Source organism: Parasteatoda tepidariorum, chromosome X1, assembly GCF_043381705.1.
Source record: "Parasteatoda tepidariorum isolate YZ-2023 chromosome X1, CAS_Ptep_4.0, whole genome shotgun sequence".
NCBI classification, from domain to species: domain Eukaryota; kingdom Metazoa; phylum Arthropoda; class Arachnida; order Araneae; family Theridiidae; genus Parasteatoda; species Parasteatoda tepidariorum.
In genome coordinates, this window is record NC_092214.1 from 29,792,431 (window position 1) to 29,806,394 (window position 13,964).

At 30.0% G+C, this 13,964-nt stretch overlaps 1 protein-coding gene across 7 annotated transcripts in view; it reads left to right on the top strand.

The window, feature by feature from the left end:
• Positions 1–782: 782 nt before the first annotated feature.
• Positions 783–13,964, top strand: part of LOC107457161 (programmed cell death protein 6) — a 28,969-nt gene continuing 15,787 nt past the window's right edge. For 2 of the 7 annotated variants that reach the window (XM_016075250.4, XM_016075247.4), the window contains exons 1-4: positions 954–1,514; positions 3,271–3,335; positions 3,781–3,842; positions 9,883–9,927. In XM_016075250.4, the coding sequence (XP_015930736.1) occupies positions 3,286–3,335; positions 3,781–3,842; positions 9,883–9,927 (157 nt within the window). In that variant the 5' untranslated portion in view covers positions 954–1,514; positions 3,271–3,285. Of the gene's footprint in view, positions 1,515–3,270; positions 3,336–3,780; positions 3,843–9,882; positions 9,928–13,964 lie in introns of all 7 variants that reach the window. The other 5 variants (XM_016075249.4, XM_016075244.4, XM_071187235.1 and 2 more) reach the window with 5 other exon arrangements.

The window sequence follows — 13,964 nt, forward strand, 5'->3', positions numbered from 1 at the left end:
TCTTAACTAGATACTTTTATGATCAGTTACTCAAACCCGCGATGTTTTCATTGACTGAACTTGAAACAACTGATTTGGTCAGTTCCCGAACCCTCCATCCTTTAATCGCTGCTTAAATCCGCTATTATTTGATCAATTTTCGAACCCTTTTTCTTTTGTTCAAAGCTCGAGCTTTTTATCGGTGCTTGAACCTACTGTCATTTGATCAATTTTCGAATTACTCTCTATAAATTCAAACCTCAAACCAACAATCGTCCCGCAGTGGACTGATCGTTAAGATACGATTCCCAGCAGATCACCGAAGTGAAGCATCACTGGCTACGGTCAGTGTGCGGGTGGGTAACCACTTGGATCAGCCTGCGTAGGGACCGAGGATGTGCGGTATTGGTCCTCGTTAAACTGTTCTACCGTAAAGTGCTCGGCTTCGCGTGCAGGTCGTCTGGCTACCGAAGTGGGGGTGCCATCCTCTCTTCAGAGGATCAAAATTGTGATGGCATGTCTTCGGATCATCCTCAAGGATGTTTCCCAGACCGTCACCAATAGCCCATGGTGCAGCTCTAGTGCGACGTAAATGAACTACAACGAACCAACAATCTATTTTTTTAAAATTCTCGGAGTCACTCAATTTTTATCGGTACTTGAAGATAATTTGTTTAATAATCAAACCCACTACTTTTTTTTTTATCGTCACTCCAATTCGCTGTCATTTGATCATTACTCGAACCCACTATTTTTTTATCGATATTCATACCCTCTGTCATTTGATTATTTTTAAAAGAACTACATTTAATTCAAAACTCGCACCCACTGTATTTTTACGGCACTCAAACCTATTATCATTTGATCAGTTTTATAAACTACATACTTTTCTGATAAGTATTCGAACCTGTGATGTTTTCATTGGTCCTCGAACCAACTATCATTTGATCAGATCTCGAACCCATTCTACTTTTGTCGTCACTTGTAATTACGCGCTTCTATCACTTGATTAGTTGAACCCTTCTTGTTTTAATTGGTTCTTGAAACTGTGTTTCGATCAATACTCAAATCCATCATCTTTTTATCGGTTCTTGAACTGACTCTCATTTTATCAACACTCGTACTTACTATTTTTTATATTTAAGTTCAAGATAACGTTTGGAACACTCAGAGGGAGAGGATGACGACGACATCGTATTCTACGTCATCACTAATATAGTCGGTAGCCCGTTGCAACTGACGTTTACTTAAATAGTAGGATGAAAGCGAAATAATTTGACTTTTACAATCAGATCCTATTCAAATCCCGTTTCTGTTGAAATTTTCTGTTTATTATCATTCTTAGCTTGGCTTAAAAAGCTTTGCGAAAATTGTTTGGCTTTTATTGAGTAGACGGAAGATTCTTTTTAAAGAAAGCTTTTGTTTTGAAAACATAAAATTAAAGAAAAATTGGAGTTTCAAGCATTTACTCTCTACTTCCAAATTTGCAGGAAGAAAGCAGTGATCAAGTATTACAAACCTGCCATCCCTTATTGGTATTTGATGTGTCATTTTGTTTATATAAATGTAATAAACTTATTAATGTGGGGAAATATATAACCAAAATAGTTCAAAAAGGAGAATATTTAATGTCTATCGGGGGTATATTGATATTATGATATTTTATTTCTTTATAACTTAATGGTGATATTTTAAAACTTGTGGTTTAGCAATTTATAACTGTTTTGTTAGACATTAACTTGTTTTGTATTGCTTGTCGTATGTCATTCTAGTATTGCTTAATGAAATATTATTTTTAAAATCTACTTTTGTATAAGCTGAAATATTTTAATATTTTTAACATATACGAGATTGCTCTTACCTGTGAAGAATTTTTGTCATAATTTCTTCATTTTTAAAGATTTTGGAAGGATTTACAAGAGAATAGAGTATAAATATTAAGTGGAGATGAAGTGTGTGCTGACATATTTGCATATAAATTTTAGAGAAGTTTAAATTACACTATCTCAATTAAATTAATATCAAGCTGTATGAAAATTAAAAAAACTTTAGCAGTCAACTTGGTAAAATTAAATTTTTATGTATTCTGGTATCTCTATAGTTGTATAGTTTCATTATTGTATTCTTGATTTGTCTTGATTTTTAGGTACTATTTTTATGGCAATTTAAAAGTTCTAGTTTTAAGGAACATAGCAAAGAATAGTTGATATTTTTACTCTATTGAAAACTTAAAGGTTGTAGGTAAAATAATCCACTAAAATGATTTTCAAAAATTTGCAACTTTTAAAAGTTTTGCAGTGATAAGCAGTATGGAGGCAACACATGCAGATTTTGAAACTTTAGAAGCATTTTTTAAGAAATTATTATTTTAAACCTTGTTCTTTAAAAATCTCAGTAATAATTAATGTAATTTTCATTTATTTAAAAACTTTAATATCATATGAGTCTTCATTTTAATACATATAATCTTTATAATAAATTTTTATCTGCTAAAAATATTTCTTCTGTTATTTTTAAAATTTTTTTGAGCAATTTTAAAAACGTAAGGATATTTTATTTGCATAGTAGTTTTATAATTTTGTATTTTGCTTTACAAATTTTTTAGTAGAATTTTTTAGTTTTCAGAACTTCCTGAGTTGAGTTTTTGAACTAAAAAATATTAGAGATCTGTATTGTTAATAAAAGATGAATAAAATTCCTCTTCAATAAAAAATATATGTCTTATATTAGTATATTATTTATTCAGTGTCATATTTCAGTTTAACTGTCCCGCAGTGAACTGATCGTTAAGACACTGCTCATAGCAGATCACCAGAGTCAGTTTGATACACTGGCTGTGGTCAGTGTGCGGGTGGGTGACCACTTGGATTAGACTGTGTAGGGACCGAGAGTGTGTGGTATTGGTCCTCGTTAAACTGTTCTACCGTAAAGCGCTCGATTTTGCGTATAGGTCATCGGGCTACCAAAGCGGGGGTGCCATCCCTTCTGCAGAGGATCAAAATTGTGATGGCATGTCATAGGATCATCCTCAGGGATGTTTCCCAGACCGTTGCCAACAGCCCATTGTGCATTTCTAGTTCGGTGTAAATGAACTACAGCAACAACAATTTCAGTTTAACCATATATTTTTTTATCTTCATCATTGTCATTTAATTACTTAGGATTGCCAATTGTTTTTCCATTTTATTTTATTTGTTATAAGCATTTTTTTAGAATAAAATATAAATTTTAAATATTTTGTATATATTATGAGCTAATTGGCATCTTATATGTTATTTTTTAATTATGTAGAAATTTTAATTGAAAATGGCTGTTCAGATGCCCGATCGACAATTTTTATGGAATATTTTTCAAGGGTATGTTTTATTCTTAATCTATTATATCATTTTTGTGTTTGTGAGAGTTGATTAATATTATTCTATGTCAGCCGTCATTATTCTAATTTATAAATTTTTTTAAAGTTAAGTAAGGAATATATATATTTATTACTAAGTATTATATTACAACAGTAATATAATAATTTTTTTCATTGCTTTTAAAGGATATGTTAAATTTACGCTCAGTTAAGTATTATAATTTGTAACAGCAACCTAGGTTATTAAATTTTTATGCATTTTTAAGATATATTTTAAAATTTAAATATTTTTAATGATAATTAGTTTATTTTTTCTTGAAAGAAGAGGTAAATTATTTTTTTCAAAAACTATATGTGTGTACGAATTGAAAGACAAATTTTATAAAACTTAAAATAGTATTTATGAAAATTTATTGCTTTCTGTTTAATAAACTCTTTTTTTTTAGAGTTGATAAAGACAAAAGTGGCTTTATAACATCTACTGAACTTCAATCTGCTCTTTCTAATGGTATGCTGTTAGAAGTAACATTATTTCTTTTCTGTTCCCCCCCCCTCCAAAATTTAAAAAAATATATATTAAAAAGCTGAAAAACAAAAAATGATAAGATATAATCTCTTCATCAGCTGACACGATTCTATCTGCTAAAACAAGTATTGTATCAATATAGCCAAAGCAAGATATATCAATGCAATAGTGTGAGGAGCACTAAAAAAAAAATTGAAACAAAATAGAACACATTAAGTAAAAAATATCTCTCGTTAAAAACGGAAAATAACATGTAAAAAACACTAAAACAAACAAAACACTAAACAAACAACAGAACAAAACACTAAACAAAATCTATAAAGCGAGTAGCAAATTCAAATGAAGTTTCATCTACAGGAAACTTTCAAGAATGTTTTATAATATTTTCAAATAAGATTGCCAGATTACAAAACTTAAAAACAGAAGCTAAAAGATTAAAGAGAGGGATTTTGTTTTATGGTCTGTTTTTAATGCTGTACTAAAGCGCGGTTGATTTGTTAGTTACTAAGGATTGGCCAAAAATGGGTGTGTGCAGGGTAATAATACAGTAGGGAACCGATTATCCGGAACGGTTGGGGCGATCGCTATTCCGGATAACTGATTATTCCGGTTTTCTGAATCGCTACAAAAAGGTGTTTTTTTTATTGTTAAACCCAACTAAAAAAAAGAAAAAATTGGAAATAATCTTAAAAATAAGAAAAAACGATGAAGTAATACACTAATGATTATTTCCAAAATGATGGTAAGGTAAACATCTTTAAAAAAAGAAAGAAAAATCGTAAAATCTTATGAGGAAAAAAAATTTTTTTTTTGAAAATGGCGAGAAAATTTATCGAATTTTGTTCCGGTTTTTGGGTTTTCCGGTTTTCTGACTTCCGGATAACGGGTTCTGTACTGTACTATACTGGATAATTTGAAGAAGTTTATAATCAATAAGGTTGATATTTACCCTATTTTAGGCCAAAGATAAAAATTTTATAAAATGTGGTTTTATTTTCATTGAAATAGGTTTAAATTACATTGATTAAGACAGCAAATAAGTTTTGTGCATGAAAAAGAATTATTTAAGAAATGGTGTGTATACACACCATTGACCACAGTTATATTTTTGACGGAAACATTCTAAACATTTTGGATACAAATGGAGTTTGCATTTAATGCATAAATAAATCGTGTGGTTTGCGCGCACTTTACATAATCTGCGAGCTTTTTATTCATGCTCATTTATCATATCTCCGATTCTATCAGTCTGTTCTTTTGGTAAAGCTGCGGATGATCTGCAACCTTTGTTAGGATGGGTAACTTGTAATGTACTTTCACAAGATGGATTGTTCTTAAATTCAGATTTTGATAGGGCAATAGCTATATAAGATCTAAAGTCTATAAGTGATATATTTGAACTAGTTGAAATTCTTAGTATATTATATATTGTAAATTCTTAATACATTGTATATTGTAAATTCTTAGTATATTGTATATTGTAAATTCTTAGTATATAGGCGATATTGTAATCCAAAATAGTGTTGGTTTGGGAAATCACAACTTATTTTCTTTCTCTGTGACTGTATTGTTTGGCATTCACAAGGGGCAAAATGGTACCTATGACCTGTGCCAACTATCGTGGCATTAGTCTTCTTTGTATAACTTATAAAATTCTATCTAGAATTTTATATTTCAGGCTGTTACCATTCATTGACTCACAAATAGGAAAATATCAATGTGGATTCCGTGCTGGAAAATCAACTAAAGATCAAATATTTTGTCTCCGTCAGATTTTAGAGAAATAAATGGAATTTAACATTGAAACACATCATCTTTTTATTGATTTCAAGGCTGCTTTGGATAGTATCAATAGAAATTATCCTTTTGAAACAATGAATACTTTTAAAATACCTTCAAAACTCATTAAATTGACAAGACTTACATTGAAAGATACAAAGTGTAAGATTAAGTTTCTTGGGTCTCTGTCAGAAAATCTTGACATATTCACAGGTGTTTGACAAGGAGATTCTCTCTCCTGTCTACTTTTTAATATTGCACTTAAGAGAGTTATTCGGGATTCAGGCATCAATACCAGTGGTCACATTTTTACTAGATCAGTGCAACTACTTGCATATGCTGATGATGTTGATATAATTGCTCATTCCCTTCCTGCCCTGAAGGAGGCATTTCTTGCCCTTGAGGTGGCTGCAAGGCAAATGGACTTGGTCTTAAATGTAGAGAAAACAAAATATATGTTATTCTCAAGAAACAGAGTACCAGACCCCTATCTTGAAATAAATTCTTATAGATTTGAAACAGTGAGGAGTTTTACTTACTTAGGCTCAATTATTACCATTGACAACAGAATTACTCCTGAAATAAAAAACCGACTCTATTTGGCGAATAGGGCTGTCTATGGGCTGAGAAGATGTATTAAGTCTAGGTTTCTTTCTAGAAAAACAAAGTTCTTAATCTACCAAACTCTTGTCCGGCCAGTCTTGACATAGGCTTCTGAAGCTTGGACAATGACAAAATTGGAGGAAAATTGTATCGCAATATTTGAGAGAAAGATTTTGCGGGGTATACTTGGTGGTGTAAATGAAAACAATAACTGGAGAAGGAGATTTAACTTTGAACTGTACAAGATTTATAAACAACCTGATATTATTAAATACATAAAAATAAATAGAATGAATTGGATTGCCCACTTGATTCGAATGAGTGACGACAACACAATAAAAAAGATACTGCTTTTTGGACCCACTGGAAAAAGAAAGCAGGGAAGGCCGCGGTTAAGATGGGCTGACTCAGTGGAGTCTGATTTTCTCGCAATTAGTGAAAAAAATTGGAGATCAAAGATAAATCGGAAGTCGTCATGGAGAAATCTTCAGAGGAAGGCATTGGCTCACATTGGGCTGTCTAGCCAACTATGATGATGATGAATTAGCTATGGCATTCTAATGTAGGTTTACACCTACTATATGCTTATTGTAATCCAAAATAGTGTTGGATTGTGAAATCACAACTTATTTTCTTTCTCTGTGACTATTGTTTGGCATTCACAAGGGGCAAAATGGTACTGTTATTCGCAAGAATTGTTACCACTGCATTATTTTATTGCATATGTTTCTTTATCCTTGTTGAATGCAAAATAGTTGGTGTTTTGTTCTTCATATTTTTGAAGTTATTCAATATACAACCAGGCATGCGATTTTCGCAAGCTGTGCCAGATGCAAAAAATTTTTTTCTTTCAAAATTTCGAATAAACCATAAGAAGAAAAAAAGTAATCAAGATAAATTTTGTGCATCTCAGGCTTTAAAACAATGCTAAGTAACTTCAGAATAACGCTTGTTCCTAATGGCATATTTTGCTGATCACTATTAGCCTCAGCACCTCCTTAAAAATTGAATTGGAAAAGATGTACGTCTGACTAGCATAAGCACCAATGTTTAAATCAAACCTTACGGGCATCCCCTTAATAAGCATTTTTGATGAATGCATATTGAAATAAGGCACCATCTCTTTGTCAATTCTTAAATGTTGAGAAAATATTCCAAATTGTAGATATTTTTGATTTATGTGCATAAAAAATGAATGTAGCTTCTCAAATTTGTCTGTTTTATCAAGATAAGAGATATTCAACAAATAAATATTTTGCTTTATGCTTTTAAATCTGTTTCGACTCATGCATTTCCGTATTATTGGCAGTCCTTTATCCTTATCTAAGAACCAGAACCAGTACATATCTGTTTGAATCAGAATATTTTTTTGAAAAAATAATTATTTCATTTAGAAGTTTTTCATCCATAAATATCTTCAAATATTTCATCCTCAAATATTTCTATTGGTGATTTTCCATTAAGGTATTGAATCAGTACAAACCATCTAGTGGCTCCATCTATTATGTAATTTCAAAGAAATCACTTTAAATTTTCAATAAAACTCAGAAACCTTGCATAAAAAGTGGGTTTTCAAATTATGCCTATTTCTCATGTATTTGGCTGATGGTGTGTTAACGCACCATTAAATTTGAATGAAATTTTTAATGTCTTATATATACACACAGTGTAACGTCTCATATCTGGACGTCCCTTTTCCGGAAGGGTCGATTTCCCGGAAATTTTTTAACAGTCAAAATAAACAAACATCTCTTCATCTTCCCCGCTTTAAAAAAAAACAGAAGTTTTTTGACATTTTTTTTCCTTTTCTAGCTTCTAGTGATTTATGCATTGCACCCATAAATGAACAGAAAAGGGAGAAAAGATCTGTTAAGACCATGGAGTGACCGTTAGTGACGCTCCTCCTTTGAAATGCAGGAAAGGGGAGAGATTTGTTTTCAAAAGAGCACAACTGAGTCCCCTCTCCCCTTCTTTCCTATGCAGCTGGCTAGTAGAAGAGGCATTTCCTGGAACCTTTTTATTAGAGTGTTAGGAAAGGAAGAAATACTGTGAAAAAGGGTAAATGCAGCAAACGTTTACGTGGAAGGAGAGTCACTTTCAGTCAAGCAAAAAAAATAAGGAGAAACCAACAGCTTCCCACACCTTTATGCTTGATTGATAGCTAATGATGGGAGAGAAAATAAGAATTTATCACTTCCCCGCCCTCAACTTTAATGACAAATGAGGAGGAAATGAATTTTTCTCCTCCACCTATCCACCTTAATGAATGACGGGAATCTCCCCTTCTTGCTTGAATCGTTGTAGTTCAAAATGCCGGAGAGAGCAATTAATATTTTCATAACTGTAAATTTTTTTTTCGTTTTCTATATTTTAAGCAATAATTATTTTTCCCCCAATATTTTGTTTTTGATTGTTTAGATATCATTCTAATACTAAAGCCTTCTTTGCCCGAAAAATATTGTTTATTTATTTTTTGCTTCTTAGATTCAGATCGTTTTAAGCTTTGTTTACCTTGGAGTCTATTATACGGAAAAGTCTAACTTACCGATTCCGGATACGCGACTTTCCACTGTATATATATATTTAAATTTCATTTTCAGAACTTACAACTTTAACGTTTTTAAAAACATATAATAAATCTCAAGTGAAATAATTATACAGTTTCACAAAATGGACTTTTGCCATAACCGTTTGAAGTTAGAATACTAGCGTGTATTGAAAATTTCTCAACAGAAAGTATTTACTCCATATGAATTACTAATATTTTATAGTTGTCTTCAGAACCCTTAAGAACAGCAGAAAAATGAAATTATTGGAAAATATTCTTCACAGTGTTAAAAACAATTTTTTTATTCAGCCGAAAATGGGTTAATTATACAATTTTAATGATTTTAGAAAATTAACAATTATTTAAAAAAGCAAGTGCGAAACATGATTTGCCCATTTTGCACGAATTGGATTTGCACATGGTAAAAAAATAAATTATCAAAGAAGTTTTTAGTAAATTTATTAATGATAACATACAATCAACTGAAGGATTTTATATGAAATTTAATTACTTTAGTTGGGTATCCATTGTTTTTTTTCAATCAAATTTTGAAAGAGTTGTCTATTTGTTTTTTAGGATAAATGAACATTACTACATATTCTTTTAATTCTATTCATTTGATTAGGAGCATATGTTGCGCCATTGTTGCATTCTTGCAAACTGTTTTTCCCTGCATTGTTAATTTTTAAAATTATTATTAATCATAAATTATAAAAATGGAATGCTGAAAAATATAAAAAGATGAAGAGTAATAATAAAATTTTGACGAATCAATGTAACAAAATGAAATTTTCAAGCTCAAGTAGTAAGAAAAAAAACCCCAGCAGATAGGCTGCCCTATTAGATACGCTGCACATACCAAAATTTAATGTTTCAAATCATATCTCCACGAAATTACAATACTTGATTATTTTCACACATATAGAAGCATTAATTTGCATTTCTAGTTTATTCTTGTATGTAAAAAGAAAAGTAGTTAGGTATTTGAGTGCTGGATAATTAGCTTTAATAAAATTCAAACTTTATTCTGCTTTGATTATTGAAGCTTATTTTTGATCTGTTTAATAAATCAGATTAATTTTAATATTCTAGGAACATGGCGACCTTTCAATCCAGAAACTGTGCGGCTCATGATTGGTAAACACACTTTAAATTAATTATTTCAATCTTTTTAGTCATATTTTTTCTTTGCTAATTACAATTTTTAAAAATGTCCCAAAAGAATTTTGTTCTTCTAGAGATTCTAGATATTGCACTAATTTAATTTTAATTGAATTTGTTTAATTAATTGAATTAAATTATTTTTTCCCATGAAACATTATACTTTCTTGAACGTACAGTACCAGTCAAAAGTTTAGATTCAGTTGCATTTACTTTGAAAACTTTCAGAAATAGTAAAATATTTATGATGTAAATGTATAATTTTTCAAACATTAACATCAACATACTTCGCAAAACACTGTTTCCATTTAAAGCTGTATATTATTGTTTATTTGTGTATAGGACTGGGCGACTTGTTTATTTGTGTATAGAAATTTCGTATCGTGATGTTAGACATCGTCTGTTAGACATCGCGATGTAGCATATGTTCAAAAATTATCTTTCAGAAGTTTTTAAATTTATCAAAAATAAATAAAAGGAATAAATCTATTACAAAACAAAATGTTTTAAGTAAAAACAAACCCAAGTTTATTTTTTTTTAAAAATAAGCTTGACTAATTTTAATTAAAGCTAATTTTTTTTTAAATTTAAAAATGACTTAAGATTTATTGGTTTAAAAATAATAATAAAACTGACTAAATATTTTACATACATGCATTAAAAATTAAAAGGAAGAAAAAAAAAACGAAAATAAAAATGCAAACTAAAGAAATGTTCACTTTAGTAAAACATTTTTTAAATTATTTGTTGAAAAAAATCATCCTTTTGAAGCATTGTTAGACCTTGTTTAATTAATTTATTTAAATTAATAAAGTTGCATTAACTAATGCTCTAATGAATGTAAAAATAAATTGAAGTTTTTTATTTATTTATTATTATTAGAACTTTTTTTTTGAAAATAAAATCAACTAAGGATTTATTTGTTTAAAAATGATACTGACTGTCTAACAAATTATGAAGCAAACAAGTATTGAAAGAATTTTAAGAAAAATTAAAAAAAAAAACAACTTTTAAGTACTATTGTTAAATTATTAAAAAGCGTCAAAACATTGCTTAACTTTTTATTCAATTAAAAAAAATATTTGTTTTTACTAATAGCCAAATTTTTTTTATAATTAAAAACGACTGAAGATTTATTTGTCTAAAAATAATCAAATTCTTTCAAATTTTTATACTCACATGCATTAAATAAATTTAAACAAAACTAGCTTTTTATAACAAAGTTAAATACAAAATACCCCTATTAAATTGTATTGCTTAAAATGAAACACAATAATTTAAAGAAAGCAATGAAGAATCTTTTTTTTATTAATATTTTCTTTTCATTAATGGATTGACTTCAGAACGAAAATTTAAGATAACAGCGATTGCGTAACGATCGCCAAGTAACAGTAGGTCTGCTAAAAATAATTGACAAGAATCGTTAAATCTCGACCAACAAAAAAAAAAGAAGAAGAAGAAAAAGTGACGAAATAATGCACAATGAAACGATCGCTAAGTAGCAAAAGTCTCACTGAAAATAATTTATAAGAAATGTTAAGTCCTGACAAACTGAAGTGGACAGAGATCACAAAATAACGTAAGTCCATCTGAAAATAATCTTCAAGTAAACTTCCTAAGACAAAAATGGTGCATAAAGAAACTATGCATAGCGTTCTATTTCACTGCTGATCCTCACACGAAACCGGGAGTTCTAATTCAATTCGCTCTTTGTTATTCAGCATAACGAAACTAATATCGTCTTCGTAGCTAGACGTTATCAACAGCTCTGCAGTTAGACAAAATCAAAATAAACTCAGTCAGCGCAGTGACAGCGTTGGCGTAGGCAAGGATTTGCACATGTTAAATCGGTAAACCGCGAGCGTTGCCTTACATGACGACGGCTTAAATTAGATTTCTGATGCATCGCCTAAAACGAGAGTCACTCTCGGCAGCTTAAATCAAATTTCTGATGCATCTAAAATGAAAGTCACTATCGGCGGCTTAAATCAGATTTCTGATTCATCGCCTAAAATGAAAGTCATTATATCGGCTTGCCGATATAATGACTTTCATATATGCATTAAATTGATATGAATTGATATTTCATATATGCATTAATTAATATCATTAAATTGATATATTAATTAATATCATTAAATTGATATATTAATTAATATCATTAAATTGATATCATTAAATTGATATTTCATATATGCATTAAATTGATGCTTGATTTAATATATGCATTAAATCGATATTTCGCGATGCATCGATTTATAGCCAATTCCTATTTGTGTATTATTCATTTTGTAGTTGATTGCAAAACAAATGAAAGTGCTTACAGATACTTTTTTTGAAAAAGAGTGTATTTATTTTCAAAATTTTATTCATTTTTAGTTTATTAGCAATTTATTTTTCATCTTTTCTAAGGTTTGTTCTAAAGTAAGTTCCTGTGCATAAGACATTTAAAATATTGATGTAATAGCGTTAATTTGTAAGAATAATTGGTATATATTAAAGACAAATGTTAAATTTTTGTGTTCAATCTGTCAAAGAGATATGGGTCAAAAACCTGAAATAAAATTCAAAACACATGCAATTTTTATTGCACCTCATGGTACATGCTATTCAAGTTGACAAATTGCCTCTAAATCTAATGTTTCCCAGACCATTGCTGTCAGAACTTTCCAAAGGAAGAAAGAAACTGGCCAAAATAAGACCGAATAATGATCAGAGAGAGACCTAGAATAATTTCTAAACATAAGTAAAAGTTCATCTGCATTCAAAGTGAGCGGCAGCGCACTGTAACAGTTCCAGAAATCAGCGAGGAATTCATGTTATTACGTAGAAACTATCAGTTACTACCGTACAATGTCGACTTCGAGACTATGGCTGTGCAGCTGCTAGAAAACCTCTTTTGAAACATTGACAAAGCATACTAAATGACTGCAATGGACTAAAAAACATGTTAACTGGTCTTAAGAACATTTTGTTTACTGGGGACTCAAAATTGTAGTAGTTTTTAGCAAATGTCAACTGGTGAACTTTAGTTGGTGAACGTATGTCAAACTGGGACATATGTGTCCTGACAACTGGGACATATGTGTCCCAGTAGTCTTCAATGAGAACCACTGTTCCCACTATCCAAGACGAGAGGACACATATGTCCCGATAATAAAGACAGAAGTAAAACTTTGCCACTTACCAGTTTATTAGAGGTAATCTGCTTCGTGAATAACTTCTCTGGCCTTAGATTTGTAGATCAATCAAAATTTAATCGCAAATAGGCGGTATTTTCCAAAACTAAACTATATATGTTCGTATAGTATGGAATGAGCTGCTATAACACTTCCAAAACGCAGGAATTGCATTAGGTACGGTAGTGCCATTTATGTTCTGTGAATGAAAATGATAAAAAATGATAAAAAATTATTTGAAATAAAAAAATAGTATTTTAATTGAAATCTGGGGGTTATTAACTAATCTATATTTTAAACAAATGCTTGCCGCATCGTCAAATCACAGAGCTTCATCATATCGAATCTCTTTCTCCCCATCCCCAAATGTTTAATAATAACTCAATTTTATTCATATTGTAGAATCTTCATTATTAGGCACACTCAGGATTAGAGATATGTTGGGAAGTTGAAACTCATCAGATAATGGGGGTTTGATAATCAGATAAAGTGTTTATGCATTAAACTATAAGAGATATTTCTTAAAATAAGTAGTGGCGATAATAAAGTTATTCATATTAATATTTATCTAATGTTTATGTGCATGTATATGTGTATATATATATTTTTGTGAAGAATAAATAAATATTAAATAGTTAATTGTTTTCGTATAATTAATAAAATTATTCTATTATCAAAAATATTATGAGTTTGCTGATACTTTTTGTTTTTATCTTACTATGATCATAAGGTTTTGTCATTTCAAAATTTTCACCTCCAATATTTAATTCTAATTTAATAATAAAACGATTTGGTAGAGTATTAAAAATTTGATCTATGGAATTGAAGAATTGT